At 36.8% G+C, this 20,234-nt stretch overlaps 1 protein-coding gene across 5 annotated transcripts in view; it reads left to right on the top strand.

Moving 5' to 3' along the window:
- Positions 1 to 20,234, top strand: part of raraa (retinoic acid receptor, alpha a) — a 200,808-nt gene that overhangs the window by 145,004 nt on the left and 35,570 nt on the right. The window contains exon 1 of one of the 5 annotated variants that reach the window (XM_084134903.1): positions 19,236 to 20,065. The exons of the other annotated variants lie outside the window; for them this stretch is intronic. Coding sequence (XP_083991029.1) covers positions 19,927 to 20,065 — 139 coding nt within the window. The 5' untranslated portion in view covers positions 19,236 to 19,926. Of the gene's footprint in view, positions 1 to 19,235; positions 20,066 to 20,234 lie in introns of those variants that run through there. 5 annotated transcript variants of the gene reach the window in all.

Here is a 20,234-nt window from a genome sequence, read left to right as displayed (position 1 = left end):
TAGACAAATTATATGCTATTGGTCTTTCTTCTGATTCTTTATTATTTTTTAATTATTTTCTTCATCACAGAAGTCAATGCGTTACTTTTCAAGGCAGCCAGTCAGGCTTCAAAATTATTGATAAAGGAGTTCCACAAGGTTCATCCTTAGGTCCTCTCTTATTTTCTATTTTTATTAATGATCTACCGCAAATCTGTCCTGATAGTTTAATTCACTTATATGCAGATGACACCGTAATATATTCATCCAGTTCTGACATCTCACAAATTCAATACTCAATCGGACTTTAACTTAGTTCAAAAATGGTTTTCTTCTAATAAACTCCTCTTGAACAAAAACAAATCTTACACTATGTTGTTTTGTACTCGACCTAATTCTTTGCCTATATCTAAAAGCTGGTCTATAGTTTTCTCGATGGAACAGCTTTAACAAAAGTCGAAGAGTTTAAATATCTTGGTCTCTGGCTTGATACTCAGCTTTCCTTCAAACCTCATATTAATTCAATCTGCAAGAAAATATATGGTCAATTGAAGTCACTTTATTGCTCTGTTGATTGCTTTTCACAACAGGTTCGAAAAAGAATTATTACGCATTTGATACTTCCAATAATTGATTATGCTGATACTATATACGGGAATACTACTGATTCAAATCTTCGTCCTATCTCTGTACTTTATAATAGTCTTTGTAGATTTGTGCTCAGATGTCCTTATAGAACTCATCATTGCCAAATGTATGAGTCTTTGTGCTGGCTGGCTCCCAAGTCAAGAAGGCAATTTCACTGGTTACTACTTTTTTTTAAGTGTATTCATTTGCATTTCCTTCCATATTTGAAATGTTACCTAATTTCTTTTAATACACAGTACAATTTAAGGCATACGGATCAGCTCTTCTTTTATGTACCCAGAATTTGCAAAGAAGTGGGTCGTCGTGCGTTTAAATTTAAAGCTCCATCAGACTGGAACAATCTTCCCTGCTCGCTCAGATCTATAACTACCTTTTATGTTTTCAAATCATCTCTTCTTACTTATTTTCAAACACCGTGTTCCTGTTTTTTTTTTTTTTTTTGTTTATACTGTACATGTTTGCATTGATGTACCTGTATGCGTATAGTGAAGTGTGTAAGCATATTTATACCTTGTTTTTGTATTTCCATGTTCGCAGATGGCTCACTGATTTTCTTCGATTATGGTATGGGCTAAAAGTGAAGGGATTAGGTTTGTGGGAGCATTGTTAGTGCGTGCGTGTATATGAATGTGAATGTTACTGTATTTAAACGTTTGTTATAGTCTTGTGTTGTATTTCCTTTAATTATGATTTTCCATTTTGATGCTGGTTTCTTTGTAATGTAAAGGACCCCCTCGAAAATGAGATGGTGCATCTCAAGGGGTTATCCTTGAAAATAAAGAAATACCGTGTATCTTAACAAGTTGCCCAGGGATCACACTATACGACATGGATCTTATAAACTTGAGTACGACATGCATGTAGACTGTACAATGATGACACATATTGAATCGTAGGCTACAACACAAGTTATTATAGAAGAATAAAACGTCATCAGTATGCGCTAGTGGTAAACAAATAGAGCAAGATGAATCGCACTTTTGGCACTTTCTCTCTCACTCTACGACGTAGGACCACCGTTTAGGAGCCACGACCACAGAAATCACCCAGGTCCACAGTGTCCCAATATGAAGTGAACCAGGGAACTTACCAGTGCCCAAATTTGTGTACGCAGTATACTGATTCATGACCTATAGATCTTGGGAGCTCTTTGGAGGTTGATCCAAACCTACTTTGTCTTGATCCAAATTTGCAAGTTGATCCAAACTCTGCAGAAAGTTGGCCCTCCAGGATCAGGACTGGACACCCCTGTCCCTAGGTCTTCGGGATCACTAGAAACTTCCAGGTTGGAACTAAACCCTGCTCCTGGAGAGCTACCGAGTTCAGCTCCAATCCCAATCGAGCAAACTTGAACCAGCTTATCAAGGTGTACAGACTTGCAAATTACAGACAGGTGTGTTGGAGCAGGTTTGGAAATGAAGTCTGCAGGATGGCTGCTCTCCAGGAGCAGAATTGGACACACCTGTAGTAAGCAATTGAGCTATCCTCACATGTTTTCTCATGGGAATTCAGCAAAGTATTGTTTTGTTTGAGCTGCCACTTCATTGCATGTCAGTCTATTTTTGTTATGGCATCAAAATCAGAACCTTAAAAAGATTTGTTTTACAGTAATTATAATAGGAATTCTGTGTGGAATGAAATCTGATAGTATTGACAGTATTAAATAAATGGCAGTTTGTGGATGTTTGGTCAATGGTCACAGCCTTTAAATCAAAAATAGATAAAGTCAGGGTTATGTGAGTGTTTGTAAAGTGTGTTATTCCAGATCGTTTAGATAATTGAAGCATTTACACAGTGCGGCCGCAAAACGAGCCATCTGGTTTGATTTATGGCAATATTGCTTTAATTAGTGAGTGAGTGTGAATGTGTGTGTATTTTTGTGTGTATGTGTTTTAGTAGAAGAGAATCCAGCTGCCATTATGTGTGTGGACGGATAGCACAAGCATGTTGTATTGTTGGGCTTTGTTTGGACTTGATACGGTGGATTTAGTTTGATGATGGTTTGGATTTGGTTTGATGATGGTGCCCTGAGTTTTCTGAGCTCATGTTTAGGAGTCATATTTTCACTCAGTGAGATTTGTTTTCTCCAGAAAGAAACTGTTTGCGAACAGAAAGGTGTTTTGATAATGTGTAAAAAGCTCTTTGGACTTTGAAGGTTTTCAGTGCCTGCAACATGAACAATGGATTTCTCTATTCACTGTCAGGCGGTGTTCTGCATCTATATTTCTCGCTCGGTTCTGCACATGCTATATGTCTTGCTAATTGAAAGCAGCTTTGAGTATGTGAGTGCTGATAGATGTGTATGTGTGTGTGTGTGTGTGTGTGTGTGTGTAGACGGTGCACAGACAGTGTAGACATGGCTAATTTTCCTTCATCTGCATGAGGCTGCTCACTGCTGGATCTAATTGACCCTCCGCTCCTCATCGGCCATCTCTGTATCCTTCGGTTCCTCCTCTTCATTCATTCCTTCTCTCCCTCCTCCCATCCCCTTGTAGCTAGAGGTTATATTGTAGAAGAGTTTGTATATCCTTTTTGTGTTTGTAGCTATTTCATATTTGTGTGTGCTTTAATAAGTAATACATTTTCTCTCTTGTTGGGTTTTTACAGTACATGTACATACAGTATAACACACATATAAGCAATATATATGAATGCATTTTTTCCCTCTCTCACTCACAGAGCTCCACTTCAACTTTCCCAGTCTCTTATGGGACTTCAAACGCTGTGGGCACTGTTAGGAAGGATAATTTATTTTCTGTAAGCCTCTAATTTATTAGATTGAAAAATGAAACCACAAATCAAACAGATATTATTCCTTCCAGCTTTAGCGGGAAAAGGTTAAATCACTAACATGTCTAGATGTGGAGTTCTTAGAGGACGAACAGAGTAACTCCGTTCTAAATCATTGAAAGGAAGAAATGTACGATTTTTAAAGAGACCTTGTTTATAAGAAATCATGTGCGCTTATTTTGATGAATAACCTTTTTTCCATTAAATACCATTCATTTTAATTATGTTTATTTCAATGCAGAGCCACTTTGCATTGGTTAAGTAAACATTAGCAAAATAGACTGTTTATTTCTAAAGAACAACGAGTCGAAAAGAGTTTACAATTATTAGTGGACCACAGTGGAAGAAATAAAATTACAAAAGTAAACTATAATGACCCCTTGAAGATGAACTGAAAGAAACTTCAACTGCAAAGAAAGAGATAAAGACAGAAGAGGAGTATGTGTGGGTAAAGAGGAGATTATGAGAGGGGACTATGGGGAAGACAGGAGGAGAGGAGAGAGGGAGAGGGAGAGGAGAGAGGGAATTCTGTCAGTAGATAAATTAAACAAAGGAAGCAGCATGTGATGGGTCTCACAGAGACCGTCTGTATGTGTGTGTGATTATGAGAATGTCCTTGTAGTGTGTTTTTACTCACTGTATGTATGCTATGTGTGAGGCTTTTTTCTTCCCAGAAGAATATTAAAACCTGATTTTAAAACTGTCAAGACTTAAACTGTTGGGACAAAAAAACCCAAAAGAAACATACTAAATGTCTTTATTTAAAGGGCACCTATTATGCAAAATTCACTTTTACATGGCATTTGAACATAAATGTGCGTTGGCAGTGTGTGTACACATCCACCCTTTAATCACGATAAAAATCCACCCAGTGCTTTTTTTTTTAAATCCCCATATATTATAAGCACTGTCTTAGAACAAGCCGTTTTCAGATTTGGGGCAATGTGTTTCGGGGCAAGTTTGGATAGCAAAATAATTGCTGACATCAAAGTTTGTGTCCATTTTGTAAAATATTTATATTTACCTGCATGGTAAAAGCAAGAATAGCCTGATTCTATTCTTTTTTCATAGGACAAAAAACATGAAAAAAATGACATAAGGTAAAACAAAAACTACATTAATATAGATTAAACTACATTAATATAGATTTGTTTATAAAAGAATGCTAATATTTGACTTAATAAATGTAACAAATAAATAATACATTTTTGTTTGCATTGTACTATAACATTTTTGGTACTGTGTTGGGTCTTTATTTCATATATATAGTGTGTATACATATATATATATATATATATAGACACTCCCACATGCGTGCGCGCACACACACACACACACACACACACACACATATACACACTGTCAATAGAAGCTTCTGACTTCTGAGGACACCACACTCATAATAAATCTAATCACAAACGGTGAAACGAGGCAAACGATGATCGCAAATGACAAAGGTGTTTGTAATTTATAAACACTATAATGTTAGTGTGACTTTTTGATATACTCCATGTCTCTGTCACTTAGTAATATTATTATTTTTTTATATCATGCTAGGGATTTTTCTTTTTACTGCTTTTATTTTAGCGTATATATATATATATATATATATATATATATAAGTGACAATAATATTACTAAGTGACTGAGACAGGAAGTATATCAAAAAGTCACACTGACATTACAGTGTTTATAAATTACAAACATCTTTATCGTTTCCAATAGGCCTATGTCACACTTCCTGCTTCCGGAACGCGGAGAAGGGATTCAGAACTTCCGGTCAACAGTATTTCTCTATAAGGATTTAGATTATCAGTCATAATGTCTAAACCATCCGAGGTAGACTGACCACGAGCTATGAGGTTGTGAAACGAAGGTTTTTGCTCCTGTAGAAGCTATAAGTTCTTATAAAATCAACCTTGTTTTAAGAAAAACATGTTTTATCCGCGATCTTATGGAAAAAAACTACACTACCCACAATCCTAAGCGTAGCAGCAACGTCTGCTGATTGGTCCAACTCGCTGTTACCATAGAAACGTTTACCTTACTGGCGAACCGCTAGAGCTATAACAACAATGGCAGGCTACACCCGCAGCTGTTGTTGTAGTGTACCCTTTCCTCAGTTTTGACGTTTCCACTTGAGAGTTTTCATTTACCATCCGAACCACATCGTCATATGTGACTTCAGGCAGGTTGCGGAGAGATTTGGTCCAGCGGAATCTATCGGACTCCGCCTTTGTAAAAAGCTAACCGGAAGAGCCGTATCCCTACTAAAAGACGTACTTCCGGTCTTCAATTTTTCCGTGACATAGGCCTATTAGATTCATTATTGTGTCCTCAGAAGTCAGAAGCTTATATATATATATATATATATATATATATATATATATATATATATATATATATATATATATAAATTACTAAGTGACAATAATATTACTAAGTGACCGAGACAGGAAGTATATAAAAAAGTCACACTGACATTACAGTGTTTATAAATTACAAACATCTTTATCGTTTCCGATTAGATTCATTATTGTGTCCTCAGAAGTCAGAAGCTTCTGACCGTGTGTGTGTGTTTGTGGTAGTTGGGTCATTTACTGTCGGGTCTATATATATATATTATAATATTTCCCAATATTATATTGGGATATGAAATTATATTCCCAATATATATTATATATATATATTCCTATATATATATTATTATTATTTTTATTTTTTTATTATTTTTTTTTTCAATATATATATATATGCATGTATAGCGCACCTAAGACTGAAATAATCTACAAGAAGTTTGGGGGGAAGAAAGGAAAGGAAAAGGTGAGGAAAGGTGACCTAATTGCATTATTTGCTACTTAATTGCTAAAAGCATTTACAAAAAAAAAAAAAATGGAGAAAGTAGCTAGCAATAATAGAAATAAACACATTTAGTGAGCAAGATTTTTCAAGCTACCATTAGATCACACTCTTGGAAATAATTTATGCAAGTGGAGCTGTCCAAGCAATCTCTCTCTTTTACTCCTGCCATCTTTCTATCTCCAGCCAAGGGGATGAATTAGGGATGACAGAAGAAGAGAAGGGAACAAGGGAATGGAAAACAGGAGGCGGGTTAAAAATTGATTAACGTAATTATTGTGCTGGTTTGATTTAGTGTGGCAGTTTTTCCAGAGGATGCAATTTTTATTAATTTTTTTGGTCCCCCTGAGGAAAAGAGCTTACTAAGTGATTTGGAGCTTACGGAAATGCAGAAAGTTTTCTGATGGGTAGGTTTAGGGATAGGGTTAGGGTATAGAACATACAGTTTGTACAGTATAAAAATCATTATCTATAAATGTTCCCATTAAACATGAAAACCTAATGTGTGTGGGTTTGTTTGTTTGTGTGTGAGAGAGAGAGAGAGAGAGAGAGAGACTATTATTTTCGTTTTAGATTTTAGATAACTCTTGTCATGCTGCAAACTCTCTGTTTGTGTGACCATGTTCCTACAGTCTGTGTGACCAATAATGGAATATGGCAACGAATTGGAAAAAGCTGCCTCTGCCTACATTTTTGGAAAACTCCCAGAACGTTCCTATACATACAATTCACTGCAGTCTCCAATGCTAGACGCTGTAAAACACCAATAACTTTTATTCCTTTTACACAAATTATGATTACAGGGACAGATAATTGAATAATAAAGACTTAATTCCGTGTGGTTTCTCATGTTATGATCTCAAAACACTTTTACCATTGTGCATAATTTGTAATATAACACAGACATTTGCATCACATAATCCATATAAACGGACTGTCCGACATAGTAAACTTGCTTGGTTGCTCACAGTATCACACTTGCAATGCAGGGAGCTTAGAGTCAAGACACTTGATAAAAGAGCCCAAAGACTTCTAGAAGCAAACTAAAATGGTTAAAATGGTTATCTTGGTTTTATTTACTATAAGAGAAGCGTTAGTTCATGGTAGTTTTGACAGGAGATTATGCTCTATCATTTTTTCCTCCACACTCACACTCCAGACATTACACAACATGGTGAAAATTATAAAGAGAGTGTGTTCATCATGTTGTCAGAGCGAGAGTGTGTGTGGGAACACAGAGCGTGTTTTCATGAGGATGAGTAGATAAATGATGTGCTTTTGTGTCACACATCTAATGGTGAGAGGTCAGCAGTGTGTGTGTGCATTGTGAAAGGTTTTTTGTCTAAACCTTTGTGAGCCCTGTCTGAATATGTGCTAATGCTGCAACTCTTACCCATCGTGCTGCACTAATGTAACTCCTAAAAGTCTGAAATATCAGAGAGACAATAGTCACGGCCAGAGGAATGTACATTGAAAGGGTGTGTGCTCGTGTCGGTTAAAGTGATCTGCCTTTCTGTGCTGGCTATAGGGAAATTCTGCAGACTGGATTTAGAAATGGTTAAATGTGTTAAAGAGAGCTGAGATCACTGCAGTTGTGACCCTGGATCACAAAACCAGTCACAAGTAGCGCGGGTATATTTGTGGCAATGGCCAACAATACATTGTATGGGTCAAAATTATTGAATTTTCTTTTATGCCAAAAATCATTAGGATATTAAGTAAAGATCATGTTCCATGAAGATATTTTGTAAATTTCCTACCGTAAATATATATATATAAAAAAAATATTTTTGTGTGTGAATGAAGCAAAAAAATGTTTTTAAATAAATGTATAATAAATAAATAAATAATAATAAAAAAAATTATAAATTTTTTTTTTAAAATTTTATTATGAATTTTATTATGTGAGAAGAAAGAGAGTGTGGAATGATTCAAGAATGTTAAACTAGCACAGCTGTGTTGTAAATCATTCGCTGAGGAACATTACATTATTAGTAGGCTACATAAATTCCAAAATAGGTGCATTGGACAACATGCCTCTACCATGCCTCAGCTCATTTGCATTTAAAGGAACAGACACAAAACGGTGCATTTTTGCTCACCCTCAAAAAATTGACATTTTATTAAAATGTTTAAAATTTAACATTCTATATAAAAATATCTGTGGGGTATTTTGAGCTAAAACTTCACATACACACTCTGGGGACATCAGAGACTTTTTTTACATCTTGTGAAAAGGGCATTATACCACCCCTTTAATAAAGACTTGTTATTGTGTGTTCCTGCACAATACTATAATAACCAGCTCCATATGTATGGATTGTCTGACATAGGAAACTTGTTCGGTATCTCACCTGGTACAGCATTGTCCTTGCAAAGTAAGCGCTCGGGTATGAGTCCCGTGAAACATGAGTCACAATAAAAGAGCCCAAATAACTAAATTGAGATTGTAGCTTCAGAGAATGCATTTTTACCGAATGCTTGCTCTTTTTTTTTTGGCACTATCGGTTAACTTCAGGGTAGGGTTTTGTGTAAGTGATATGTTATTTTCAAATGCGATAAAAAAATTTAAAAAACGCAAGCAAAATTGTAGCAAAATTTCATTTCATTTCCGAACTGCCATGCTATGCAACCAACAATCAACCATGCAAATAACCAACATAATGAAATGTTGCCAGATTCACACTCATCTGATTGTCTGAAATAAGACTGATTGCTTCTATTGTTCTCCTCATTTGTAAGTCGCTTTGAATAAAAGCGTCTGCTAAATGATTAAATGTAAATGTAAATGACATCTTTTTCGGATAAACCTTTATGCACTTTTATGGAACGTTTACACCACAGATATGTAGCCTACGAAAGATCATTTGCGGTTTTGCGCATACTGTACATCCCAACATTGTCAAATGATCCCCGTTCACACAGATCCGTGAAAACGACTAAAAACACTGCATTATGCATGCCAGGCCAGTAGTTGGCAATGATACTGTGTAAAGAAACACTACATGCCCCCTAAACACTAAACACCTAATACGCATGCAAAAATGTGCGTTTTTGTAGTTTACACTGAGGCGTTTTTGAACTTGCACTTTCAAACCAGTTTTTAAAAATTGCCATTTTCAGGCCCCTAAAAACCTGTTGTCGTATAAAGGAGTGGCCAAAATGCATAAAAAGTTTTCTGTTTTTAGTTGAAAGCTGTGTGTAAACGGCCCCATAGTGCCACTCACTGGACATTTTTACTTTGAAAGTGTCACGAGCAAGGAGGAAAGTAATGTTTTGCAAAAATTACGCCACAGTCACGTTTATCCAATGAGCTTGTGTTCTACATTAATAAATCTATACTCATATTGACTCTTGTCCTAATGTATTCCAGTGTCTTTTATTGTGTTAATTTGTTAACACAATTAACAGCTATTACAATTTATTTTTATTGGAATTCGCAAAAATGGTTCTTATTTATGACAGTTTGGAACTAGATATTTTAAACCAACAGATAAAATTACAACAGATCCAATACTGTTTATTTGGACTTTTGTCTCCAAATCTGATTGATTCTGTGAGAATCTTTCTTGGTTATTTAGTAATGCATGTTTTTGCATCTGTTTCTTTCCAAATGTAACATTTTTCAAAAGTATCTTTCCCTCAGTATCTGCACTTGACAGCCTGGTCCCATTGAGACTTCCTTCCCCATTTAATTTACATATGCTCCATCTCTCGTCTTTATCTCTTATTCTCTCTGTTCTATCAGTGGCTGTGATCAGCCAGGGTTCAATCCGTGTGTGATGGGTTTATTTGCTCTAATGATCAGCTTCACCGTCAGTGGGATGAGCTAATGAATACTAGAGTGTGTTTGGAGCGGCTCAAATCTGCTGATATAGCGGCCTGTGTCCTCTCAGCTCTTATCAAAGACATTTAAATGCTAATCAAGGGCCACAGTGACCCCCAACATGATGCCTGATGGGCTTCAGGGGGGCCGTTATCTAAAGTGTCCTGTAGTTAAATGCTCGTCACAAGTGAGAGTCATGTAAAATTAGTCTAGTAAATTAATCTACTACTACTACAACAGAACAAGATGTAGTGAGCATATTTAGTATTTCAATGATCTAGGATGGGTTTGCTCTACAGCAAGACCACAAATCTACCACACACACTCTCACTATCTAGGCCAAATACACACACACACACACACACTCCGCCTCCTCTTTTTTTCTCCTCTTTGATATGCTGATCTTCTTCTTTTCTCTTTAATGAAGAGGTTTGGAAGTTATCCATTTCATTACCCCCAGCCTGTCCCCCACAAACACCCCCTGGGCTCCGGGGTATTTGTCATGGGGCAGTGATGGGGCTTTGTTTGCTGGATTTCTGATGTGCTATTAGCATCTGAACTGACTTTGATAGGACAGGCTCATTTCTACATCTCACGCTTATCCAGAACACACACACAAAATGGAGACATCAATGTTACTGTGAATATCAGCTTAATGTCACATGCCTATCAGTGTGTGAAATATTTTATCCTCTGCAAGTGTGAAGGTTATTTCGGTCTAGTGTTGGTGTCCCCTATTTTGCACGTTTTAGCTGCTAGGAGAGTTTCTGTTAGGTTTCAATGCAGATGTCTTGTTTTAAAAACTGGGGAAAGAAATCATCCTTTAAATGATGAAATGAAAATGGATTGACTTTTAGTCTCTGAGAGTGGGGAATCTGCAAACCTCTATCATAACTGACCAACGTCCACAGATTTCCACTGCTGCACCATGACAATAACACGACAAACGTAGCACATCACAATCATTTTTTACTTTTACGGGTTTTAAGAACATATATTTTCAAAACAATAGTCAAGTGATTGAGTGTCATCATTTAACTCTGTAAAGCTGACATGTTAACCCTTAAAATGCATGAAAGTTTCTCCAATCGTTATTACATATTTGGGTCTTCAGTGACCCAGAACCATATCTAACACGGATGGATCTCTAACTGCCGCATTGGTATAAAACTTATTTTGTTACCTTTTTGAACTTATAAGGGTTCAATTTGAGCAGATGCTTTTATCCCATCATCACATCCCATCATCAGAGCAAATTTCCCAGTACATTTAACCTCTGCTCACATTCACAATCTCAAAACAATTGTTTTCAAAGTCTTCAAAATCAATATTTTAATCGCTGACAGCTTCTTCAACAGATCCACCAAGTGACTATAAGACTAATATCTGATTACGATAAAATACTTGCTCTGCAGTAAATCACTGAGCTATTTGAAGTTTTGCCAATGATTCTTATGTATTCTGTTGTTTTATGCCTGCACAATTGTAAGTGAAACTTGACGTCATTATTGTGTATCAGACATTGCCACCTTTGAGGAATAAAGGTGAATTGCACTTTTTGAGTCATCAGAGATTCAATTGTTGCACAGAAAAAAAAATACTTACACAACTACGTACCTCGGGTCATGAGCGACCCTATACACTTTTTACAAATATAGACAAATTTTCTTGTAATATTGTTTAAAATGAATAGATTGATGAATACTAAGAAGATTGATGTCTAACTTTAAAAATGTAATGAGGAGGGTAGTGAAGGGTATTGTCCCTGGTTAATAAAGACCCGAGGTATGCGTTATATGGGAGTTATATTTGATGCTCACATTTTAACATGATTGTTCTAAAAGAATTATGTATACATAATCAAGTAAATCTAAGTTGCTTGCAGTCAAGTAAATGTTCACAAAATGGTAAAATACGTGGTTTGAAATATTAATAACAATATAAAAGATATTCTTATGTTATGTATGCCTATGTATAAAGAAACATTTAAGATTTCACAGCAAAAAGACATGTGTTTCATGACCTGAAGGTGAACATTTTTAGAATTATACTAATAGGCCTTTTACTTACTAAACAAAAGTGTAAACTATCAATCAGACGCCAGAAGGCATGTAGTAGGTTGTGTACAAACAGGTTTTTCAGCAAAGTTTTGATAGTGTTTAATTTATAAGCTTTAGAAATGAATGTATCAAATATTATACAGTAGGCTTTATAGCTTTAATTACAAGCAATGGTCCGAATTTAAATATATAACAAATACAATTCAATTCACGTATCGGTTCCTCATTCATGACAGGTTTAATGGGCCAATGTGCCCACTAAACTTCGTTTTCTGCTGTGTAAACTCATGGAACGGCTGCAGATTGGACACTAGCTCCGGTCCCACTGTTGGAAAAGGGGCTTCTCTCTCTACAACAATGCTAACTGTGTGTATCTTGCACAAATACAATCACACTGCTGTTTGCATGCTGTTTATCAGATGTGTTTTGATGACCTGGGGCAGGTCTCAAGTGCATGTCATGTTTGGGGGAGTATCATAACGCAGAGGACACAAACACACACATGAAATCCATTCAAAGTGTCCTCCCTCCCCCATCCAACACTCACAATGGTCTAATCCTCTCCAGCAGCTCTCAAGCCGAGAATGTTTCTTTTTTGGCTTACTCCAGCTCAGCATCACGAGAATGGGCTTTTACAGCTACTTTGCGATAGATAGATGGATGAATGGACAGAGTGAGTGTGCATCAGAAACCACAGCGTCTTGTGAATCTGCTACATTAGATCAGTGTGAAATAAAGTAAAACCATGATCTTACTCTTCCTCTCTCTCACCGACTATAACCCTATTTGGACAGGACTGGTTTTTCCAGAGGTCAGGTGATCTTTGTGATCTTAATCCTTTTTGAATTGAACAAATCTGTCTCTCACACAATATTGGTTAAAAAATACCTGTTTTTCAGCTAAATTGGGCGTCCTATAAGAAATCTAATCCTGTTTGAAATAGGAACGTCTGTGATTGTGGTACGTTATTTTTTCCACAAGCTTCTCGTAATTTATTTTGAGCTAACCGTTTATTTTGTAACTAAAGCTAGATTTCTTGTTGTGTCTAATGCATCTTCATTATGGATCTAGACCAGTGGCCAGTTGCATAAACATAGCCACCATGTTAAGACTTAATAACTAGTCTGACCTACTAGCAGGTAGCCAATGGGTAATGAGTCTTACTTTTTGAATTCAAATTTGACCCATCTACCTTTTGATGTAATTTGACATAAAAAGTTATGACCAGTCTTACATTTTTTTTATTACGACTAGTCTAAAGAGTTTTTGCAACCAACCACATAATTTCACCCCTGCTTCTGTAGACAAAGTTTATTTCCAACTTGCTTCAACACTCCTTCTTGTGAATTTCCAGCAATCCTGAAGACCTTGATTAGCTTGTTCAGGTGTGTTTGATTAGGGTTGGAGCTAAACTCTACAGGACAATGGCTCTCTAGGATAAGGGTTGACCTCTAATCAGGATCATTTGCCAATTTTCTTTATAGAATTGTATAGTCTCATGGTATCCGTTAACTATTTTACGGATCTGTTTTACGAGGAGGGCGATTTTGTATGAATTTGTGCGATGTGACTCATACAAAAACATGGTGAGTAAGCAGATTGTGCAAAAACATACAAATGAGAAGATACAAATTCACGTGATTTAAGTAAAATAGTTACGAACTGCTTCTTTAAAAGGATAGTCCACCCAAAAATGAAAATTGTAATATTTTACTCACCCTCGTGTCGTTCCAAACCTGTATGATTTTCAAGATATTTTGAGGAATGTTGGTAATAAATTTTGGTTTCCATTGACTTCACTTATATGAACAAAAAAAAAACAATGAAAGTCAAAGGGAACCAAAACTGGTTGATTACCAACATTCTTCAAAATATCTGTTTTTGTGTTCTGCAGAAGAAAGAAATGCATATAGGTTTGGAACGACATGAGGGCACAGTAAATGATGACAGAATTAAAATTTTTGGGTTAACTATCCCTTTCATTCCAGGTGTAAATGGTGCCTACTGCCTACGTTAGTGATGTATGGTTTCTCTATGAAAAGACTGTTTGGGTAAAGGTGTATATTGGTCATTACAGCATGTAATGGCTGCCGTACATCAGCTGCATGCCATAAAGACCTCTTGCCAGAGCAGCAGCGTGTGCCATAAATGCTTAAGCATGCACTATAGGGCACATTAAAGGGGCCATGCCTCTCTGTGTTTGAGAAATTATGGGTCAGAGAGGATAAAGCTACAATGCAAGGCCGTGTGGAGGTCTGTTGTGTGTCCAGAAGTCAGTTGTGTGTCTAGATTTATTATGGCTGTTACAGCTTTGATGCACTTAAAGCGATAGTTCTCAAGTTGTTGAATTTCTTTCTTCTGCTGAACAGAAGAAGATATTTTGAAGAATGTGGGTAACCAAGCAGTTGATGGGGGAAAAATACTATGGAGGTCTATAGGGCCCATCAACTGACAGAAATATTCTTCTTTTAAGCTTTTTACAGAGTTTGAAAGAAATAAAAGTTGATTTTAGAAGTCATTTTTACATATATCCAAGACCTCAGTAACATGTATGATTGTTCAAATATTATTAGTTACAATAAAATTTAGTTATTTCACAATTCTTCATGAGCTGAAAAATGTTCCCACATCACCAATCCCAGATTCCTGATTTCATCCTGCCTAGTTAAACCACATCTTAAAATCTAATGCACAGGCTCAATGATCCAAGAGCAGACTAGCTCAGAGCTCGTCCCTGTGGGCTTAGTTCACAGCTAGAGTTTCCTCAGTCTTTCCTCCTTTTGGCATTGCACTAAAAGATGAAAAGCTGTGTTTGGTTTGAGGAGGGATTTATTGGTATTAGAACAACACAAACTGTGTGGCGCTTAGAGGCATGGGCGTTGGAGGAAGTCAGACCCAAATGATGTTGCAATACTCCAATTTGTCGTTCAAATAGTACAAATGCCTCAAATAATTTTTTGTTACTGCACCAAAACATAAAATATAAATTCTGAGACCATTTTGTTGGGGAAACCTAAAAAACGCATTTACATTAAAATCAAATCAAGAGATACTTGTTCTGCAAAATCATCAGGATTTTAGTAGTTCACTCAAACATTAGATTTAAACATTATGATTGTTCAATAGTGCTGATTATCAGATTCCAGATTTAGACTGATTGATTTAGGAGAATTTTGAAAACCCTGGATGAGCCCCCAATTTATGTTACCCAAATGAATTTTAAAAGGGTTTAGAGCTTTTAAGATTGGGCTCCTAGAACTCTGCATAAAAATAAACGTGTGCTCTTCCAGGGATCTCCAGTTCAGCATCAATGCAAGCTTTTATTTCTGTCATTTTACACTTTTCCATGGAGAGACCTTCTGAGAATTTATTTGGGTAGGAATGGCAACCTTGAAAAGACCAACCTAATGCATTTGAAAAAGCTGCATTTGGCTGACGACAACCTATGTGTCCCGTTTAAGGCCAAACACTATTGTCCTGGTTTTAGGGCACCTTTCTTAACTTCCAGGAAATAATATATTTTAGTGTGGGTTATAAAAATAGTTTAACACCCTCAAAGGTTCTATCCACAATTACTGCCATTAGTCTGGCCCATAAACCCACCTTTACCCCCTTATCCCCCCTTTATCACCACACTCAAACACTGGCTGCCCTGTAATGGGGGGGGAGGTCACTCATCAGAGCCTTTGTGTGTGTCTCTTATGTAATCTGCCATGTGTTAATGAGGTTTAAATTAAGAAATAGTTTTAGGATAAATGCACTTCTCTCAGTGTTGAGATATTTTACACAACACAATTAAGTTTTCACCCATCCTTCCCAGTGAGTCACAAAAATCTCACACCCCATTTCCTCTTTCTGATGAAGTTCATGCTAAATGAAACTCATGAAACACACACATATTCACTCTCAGACTCCCTGTACATACCGTATGAGGGATAGGGTTGGTTGCACCATTAAGCATTAATCTTAAACCTAGATTCAGTTAAGGTTTATCTAATAATTCATCCATCCATTTTAGGGTCAGCATCTCAGACCATAGGAATGGAATCAGTTTCACCAAAATGTAAAACTTCGTCCAACTTAATCAGGGTTACATTTAGACATTGTTTTGATCCTGGTTTTAATAAACCTAGTTTAGTTGTCTTGCTCTTTTTAAATTTAGATTAAATAGAAAAGTTGAAATGTCAGTGACCTTTATCTGTTTGTTTGTCTCTTCAATAATATTACTATATCAAGTGATATAATTCTTATTTTTTTGCAACTTTGAACTTTGTATGTGACAGTGTTATTATCGTTAATTAAAACTATTGCCAGCAATTAAACTGCCATGATTGTAGAGCGGAGAAAGACTGGAGTGCTATAGAGGAATGCTGAGTTCACTATCTTATCAGCAGGTACTGCATTAAAACACACACAGTTTTATATTCACCCTCTGCTTAGGATCACTGTGACATTTGACTCAGGAGTAACCAACACTTGATATCCATTGACCCAAATTCACAACATACTGTGGACATACGGTGCTCACATTATGTTATATATTTCATTGCATTAGTCAAATAAATCTCAAAGCTAGTATAGCGTCTGCAAACTAGATGACAGAGATTCACAGAGATTTTTTTTCTGACAGCGACTTTTAATCAGCTAGTGTTGCAGTGATTAGGTGCGTTCTCGCCATGTCGTAATTACCTTAACGATTCTGAGCTGTAAAAAGCCTTCACGGGCTTGTAGAACTTGTAATTACAATGTGTAAACTCTGAGAGCTATGACTTGTATCACCTGACCACTGCAGATTTAAAGTGTGTTCGACTTAAAGTGTGCAGACTGATCGGTGTATGACATTAAAGTACCGCGAGAGCGATTAGAAAGCATAGAGAACTTTATTTACATAATTATGACATGGTGTGAACGCAGGAAAATTAGATAAATAGAGAGCTTTGGTGATAACTTAGCGAATATTTCATTAGTACAATAGTAATTTCACGCTAGAAATGACATAAAAAGTGGAAAATGGTTGGTCAAAAGAAACGAAGAATAGATCTGCTGCCTTCAGAAATCGGATGAAGGTCTCTCAGGAGACAGGAAGTGAAGCTAACATTGCATTCCGACGTGCCTTGATACATTTCTACTTTGGAATGCATCCTCCAAAGGCAGCATTTTTAAGCTTTCGGACGCAGCCATGAAGTCGGTTCCCCTCAAGTTTACTCGGGTGTTCCAGCAGAGTATCCACAGGTGTAGTTCATCACATTTACTGTGTTCCGAAAATGGGACCATCATCCACAAAGGGGCACACTACTCGTCTTCATTTTGAACAGCATATCTATTGATTTATCATTTCAGACCTAACAACCTTCTTTATTTTTGCTTGAGAACTTGGTTTGTGCTTTCTTTCTTTAATATGAACGCCACCTGGTTTTATATTTTTCGTTTTTTTAATGCAATGACATTGTGTCAAAACACCTTTAGACTTTCAAGAGTTGACAACCCTTTACAATAAGGTTCCATTAGTAAAGAAATTGACATCAACAATAAATGCTTTAGAAATATTTTTTATGTTAACTAATGTTAATAAATGGAACATTATTGTTAAGTGTTACCGCTGAATCACTTTTCTATGACTTTTGAACAATGCTTTGCAAAACCAGGGTTTACAGACATCACATTACATCAGGACTTCAGGGTGCATTTTCAATTTCATCTCATGCACTGTGAATTCAGGGTGTTTCCTCTTTTTTGAGTCAACTTTTGAGTTGATACTTTCGATTTTCCATGGAGAAAAAACAAACAAACAGTGATATGCACAAAAAGCTGTAGGCTCCAAGAAGGTGTTGTTGTTTTTTTGACTCATCTGAGGCTGTTTCTCTGGAAACTTTCAGCGTGTCATTCAAAGAAAGCTCTCTTCTTGCTGTGTGCGGTTGTGAAGGCTGGTGAACAAGGTGGAACGCCTTTGTGTGGTGTGATGTCAGATGAGAAAGGCATGGAAGCGAATCGGTGTCATGGAGTGGGTCATTGAGAGGTGAGGCTGACTGCTTCCACGGGTTCAGCAAAAGTTCAGCTGCATAACATTAGGCAAATTAGTAAGGCCGGAATGGAGAGAGAGAGATAAATGAGACTTGAGAGAACTGAAAGGCCAAACTTTGAGAAGGAGGAATTCCTAAAGTTTTTTTTTAAGAAAGAAATACTTAGAGGACATGTCATAAAATTCATAAAGTGTGACGGTTTGACAATTTAGAAATGCTATTCCTGTTTAGTCCTTCATCCTTGATGCATTTTTTTGATGAGCTACCACAAATATACATATATGAGGTTTATTCTTCAGTTATGTGTGCTTGTCTAATACAACAACAACAACAACAACAAAAAATAAAGTTTTCTATCAAACTATGTTTAATCTAAATTCCAACATTTATTATATAACCTGGAATAAATAACTGATCAAATGGGTTTTGGTATAATGTTTGATGCATAGTGTGTGATTGTATGAATTTAAATGTCCAAATATTTACTGCTGACTCAGCTGGTTTGATAGAACACTGAATAAAGCTCCTCTCAGATGGATGGATGGATGGATGGATGGATGGATGGATGGATGGATGGATGGATGGATAGATGGATGGATAGATGGATAGATAGATAGATAGATAGATAGATAGATAGATAGATAGATAGATAGATAGATAGATAGATAGATAGATAGATAGATAGGTGATCAGAAATGTTAACTCTATCTATCTATTTCAGTTATATTGTGGGGACATTTTACATTTACATTTATGCATTTGACAGACTTACATTGCATTGAAATCATTCAATTTCTCAGTTCATGCATTCTCTGGAAATCAAACCCATGATGACCACAATGCTAACAACACCATGCGGTACTGTTTTAGCTCTTTTCTTAGTATTTATTTATTTTTGTGTAGGGACATTCTAGGCCTGCTATATAAAAAAACAACAACAAAAAAACAACTTGCATCATTAATTATTTTGCTTGACTAAAAAGTGAGAGCGACGTCATGTGGGCGGGACTTTGGAGATAGAGACGTTAAGGCGGGCGGAGATTGATGGCATATGGGCGGGGTCTGAACGCAGTCACTCGGTTCGTCACCGCGAATGGGCGGGGCTTATAGACAGCTGCTCGCTCTCGTCAAGATCTTCTCACACTCTCAGCAGCTCCGCGCGCACGAACACACGCTTACACAAGCTTATTAAACGCGCTTCTGTGTGCTGTTTCTAACCGGCAGGACACGAGACATTTAAAAGGAACCTCTTTAATGTTGCTGCGCGAGTTTGATGATATCAGGGGGACACAAGCCAGACAAAATAATCACATCACCAAATCGGAGCTTCGCAAATAATTCTGGACCAAACTCACCTTTCAACACTGAACATTTCATGGATTTATTGATGCCTCGTCCGTTCAGTATTTTATCATTGTATTAATTAATCGATCAAGATTTTGAGTGAAAAGGAACACAGTATAGGCGATGCGGTCTAAAAGACTTTTTAGAAATTGTATTTTGAAACGAGGACATTGTTGATTCTTTATGTGAATATATTTTTGCAAAAAGTATTTTAGCGGACATTGATCGGACCGAACCGGATCTCTGACCATGCACAAGCACTTCAGCTTTAGTTTTACTAGCTTCTGTAGTTCCTGATCTCCTCTGGGAATCTCTGGGATGGATCCATCTCTCTGTTAAAGCTCTATGTTGAAGTGCATAGTCGTGGCTGTTTCATTAAGGAATTGAGTCCGATCTGATCATGTATGAGAGTGTGGATGTGAACCCTTTCCTCATGATGGATTACTATAATCAGAGCAGAGGATGTCTGATCCCGGACAAGATGCCACATCCCTTCAGCTCATCCATCAGACATCAGCACTGGAGCGGATCCAACCACTGTACGTGCACTTTCATTCAGCAAAACGCTTTATGTTTCTAGAGTCTCCTGACCTAAACGGCATTCTAGTTCAGCTGATGTGATTCAGTCTGTGTCAGTCATTCATATAGCTAGCCTACTGATATTGAAATCCAGCTGGTTGACCCACTTATACACAAACACGGGCGCGC

The sequence above is a fragment of the Abramis brama genome, assembly GCF_963993115.1.
Source record: "Abramis brama genome assembly, chromosome: 14".
Taxonomy (NCBI): domain Eukaryota; kingdom Metazoa; phylum Chordata; class Actinopteri; order Cypriniformes; family Leuciscidae; genus Abramis; species Abramis brama.
Note: the sequence above shows the minus strand (reverse complement) of the source record. Positions and strands in the feature narration are given on the sequence as shown.